The 3,036-nt window shown below is 58.4% G+C and overlaps 1 protein-coding gene across 1 annotated transcript in view; it reads right to left on the bottom strand.

Moving 5' to 3' along the window:
* SLC2A8 (solute carrier family 2 member 8) overlaps nucleotides 1–3,036 on the bottom strand; it is a 10,101-nt gene that overhangs the window by 3,940 nt on the left and 3,125 nt on the right. The window contains exons 5-7 of the mRNA XM_013007385.2: nucleotides 1,059–1,258; nucleotides 240–383; nucleotides 9–107 (exon numbers count right to left, since the gene is read on the bottom strand). Of these exons, the coding sequence (XP_012862839.1) occupies nucleotides 9–107; nucleotides 240–383; nucleotides 1,059–1,258 (443 nt within the window). The remainder of the gene's footprint in view (nucleotides 1–8; nucleotides 108–239; nucleotides 384–1,058; nucleotides 1,259–3,036) is intronic.

Genomic DNA, 3,036 nt, shown 5'->3' with positions numbered 1-3,036 from the left:
GACAGGACCAGAAGCAGCCTCCGCCCCGCTCTGTCCATGATGAGCGCTGCGGCAGCAGTGAATAGCACCTGGATCACGCCCACGACCACAGAGGCCAGGTTGCTGTCCTGGGGGGCGGGGGGTGGGGAGACAGCAGCCCAGGGGTCAGGTGGGCCAGCTCATCCCTCTGGGGGGAGGGCAGCCCCCACAGGCGCCTGCTTTGGGGAGGAAGCTCACGCCAGGGGCCGAGACCGCTTTACCTTGAACTTGGCCTCCTCAAAGATGGTCTCTGCATAGAACATGACAGCATTGATGCCAGACAGCTGCTGGAGGGCCATCAGTGACACGCCGATGACAAAGGGCTTGTAGACCCCCGGCTGCCGCAGCTGGGCCAGGTGGAAGCCCTGCTCAGAGAGAGACAGGCTATCAGTGCTGTCTGCCCCTCCCATGGGCTTCAGGGCCTGTCCTAAGGTTAGGGGGAGGAGGGTGAGCCCTAGTTCAGCCTCTCGTGCAGGCTCCACCTGTATCCTGAGGGCCAGAGATGAAGGAGTTCTTGTATCATGTGTGCGGTGAGGAGATCCTTGCCTGCCCTGTCTTTTCCTGATCCTGAATGGTGGGGGTCAGACTGGGAGTTCTAGGCATCCTGTCCCTTCCAGCCTCCAGTCCCTTCCTGGGGCCTCCCACAGCCTTCCTCCCCGAATCCTCACCACCATCTACACAGCTCGTGCCAATGAAGCCAGTCGGTCGGGGGTACAGATGGGAAGGCCACGGAGCAGGTAAGTGGCAGAGTTGGAGGTTCAAACCCAGGTCTGATTCCACAATCTAGACTCTCAACCCTTTCCTTGCCCCACAGCCCCACCTGCAGTGACCCAGTGAGCTCCGGGCCCTCAGGTTAGAGCCTGTGACCCTCCTCTTCCCGGACAGACTCAAAGCTCAAGGCTGCCGCCTGAGGCTGCAGTGGCCTCCGCCTGCTAGCAGACAGGACCACATGGGTCTGCCCCATCTTCCCTGAGGGGAGTGGGCTGGGGTTCTCGAGAGCTTGGGGTCATATATCACCCCTGCTCCCTCAGGAGCCTCACCTGGTGCTCCTCCCTGGTGGGGGGCTCCTCCCAGTCCTGCTGGGAGCCCCACAGGAACTGCAGGGCAGCCGCAGCTTCTTGGTGCTTGTGCTGTGCCAACAGGAAGCGTGGGGTCTCGGGCATGCAGCACATAAGCAGCAGCATGAGGGACGGGGGCACACAGCCCAGCACCGCCAGCCAGCGCCACTCCATGGTCCAGCCTGATGGGGACACGGGGTGTCAGGACCACCCTCGGGCATGCCTACACCCCACAACTGCAGGGGCTCAGCTCCAAGGAGGACTCAGCTGACTACCCCTATGTGCCTGCCTTTGTTTTTCTTACGGCCGACCTCACTGTTACGGCCGACCTCACTGTTACGGATCACAATGCTGTCAATAAATGTAGAGTGCATGGGCCGGTTCTAGAGGGGATGGGAGGACATCACTCCCACTGTATCCACCCAGTGAAATGCAGACGCAGCCATCACAACAAAAAGAGTGCTCCCTGCAGGCTGCTCTGGGTTGGATTTTATCAGAGCAGACAGCCTCCTCTTTCTTCCGTGGAGCCGCTGGTGGGCTCGAACCACTGACCTGAAGGCAGTGGGTTTCCTAGGTGTTGAGACACATCACTGATGTGCAGGAAGGGACGGAATGTTGTTGTCAATTCTGACTCCTACTAACCCCCGTGCTCATCAGAAGGAAACACTGCCCGGTCCTGCCCCTCCTCACGAGTCTTCTTGGGTTAGAGCCCTTGTGTCAATCCATCTTATTGAGAGTCTTCCTCGGTTTCACTGCACCTCAACTTTCCCTACTTTACCAAGCAGGAGGTCCCTCTGCAGGGACCAGTCTCATAAATGATCCTGTCCTCTAAGGGGCTGTCCTTCTGCCCAGACAGATCGGTGTGTTCTGGGCATCCACGCTCTCTTCAGTTTTGTGCTCCGGCATCATTCAAACACATTCATTCTTCTTCGGCCTTCCATCGTCCACGTGCAACTTTCAAGCGCATGCAAGGCCATTGACAATGCCACGGCTTCCTTTGGCCCAGGTGTAGCTTAGAGCTCAATGTTGTCTCCTATGTTCCTCGGCACCCTGGCTTCCTGAGAGAGGATGGAGGAGGCAGGGGGAGCCTTTTCACAGAATACTCTTCCACTTTGCACTTTTGGGGGGGTCCCTAGTGGTATCAATACTCAGCGGCTCACCAAAAGGCTGCGGGTTTGAGTCCACCCGGAGATAAAAGCCTAGTGATATACTTCAAACAAATCAGTAAAAATCAGCCTCTGAGAACCTTACGCAGTAGGCAGGCCTACAAAGATCACCACCAGGGAGGCATGCCCTCCTGAGACCAACGAGCCCCTGCGAGCAGAGGGGAGGCAGTTTCCCAGGGGTGAACTGGGACGGCAGGGACAGCCAGGAAGGAGGCTGAATGGAAATGATAAACCCAGGGAGGAACTGGAGCCAATACGGTAAGTGGATAAAATCACAGACTGTCCTGCACATCGCTCACGCTATGACCCAGATGCACCTGGGGCTCTTAGGCCACTCCGGGCAGTTCTCATCTGGGGCCTGCCACCAAGCGTTTTGTGAGTCACTTCATTTAAAAGCTCTCTGCCACCGAGTCAATTCTGATGCACGCAGGCAACCCTACAGGACAGGGTAGAGCTTCCCCTCTGGGCTCGATACTTGAAAATCGTTATAGGGGCAGACTGCCTCCTCTGTCTCTCGGGGAGCAGCTGCTGGCCGCGAACCACTGACTTGTGGTGAGCGGCTCAGTGTGTCCGTGTGACTGGCTGTGCCACCAGTGCTCCTCCCCCAGCAGGCTCCCAGGGGCATTCTCCACACCCAGGACTGTCCCACCTGAAGTGCTGCTCCGTCTGGCGAAAGTCCCTCTGCCCCCTGCAGCCGCCCTGCCCTCAGCCTCACACCACCTTGTGAAGCCTGGCATGGCTGAGGCCTTTCACGCTCCTGTGAAGATTTCTTTCTGGAGTACTCGCCCCCCCCC

This window comes from Echinops telfairi, unplaced genomic scaffold (genome assembly GCF_000313985.2).
Source record: "Echinops telfairi isolate 266 unplaced genomic scaffold, ASM31398v2 ScPeMD7_22;HRSCAF=79, whole genome shotgun sequence".
In the NCBI taxonomy this organism is placed as follows: domain Eukaryota; kingdom Metazoa; phylum Chordata; class Mammalia; order Afrosoricida; family Tenrecidae; genus Echinops; species Echinops telfairi.
Note: the sequence above shows the minus strand (reverse complement) of the source record. Positions and strands in the feature narration are given on the sequence as shown.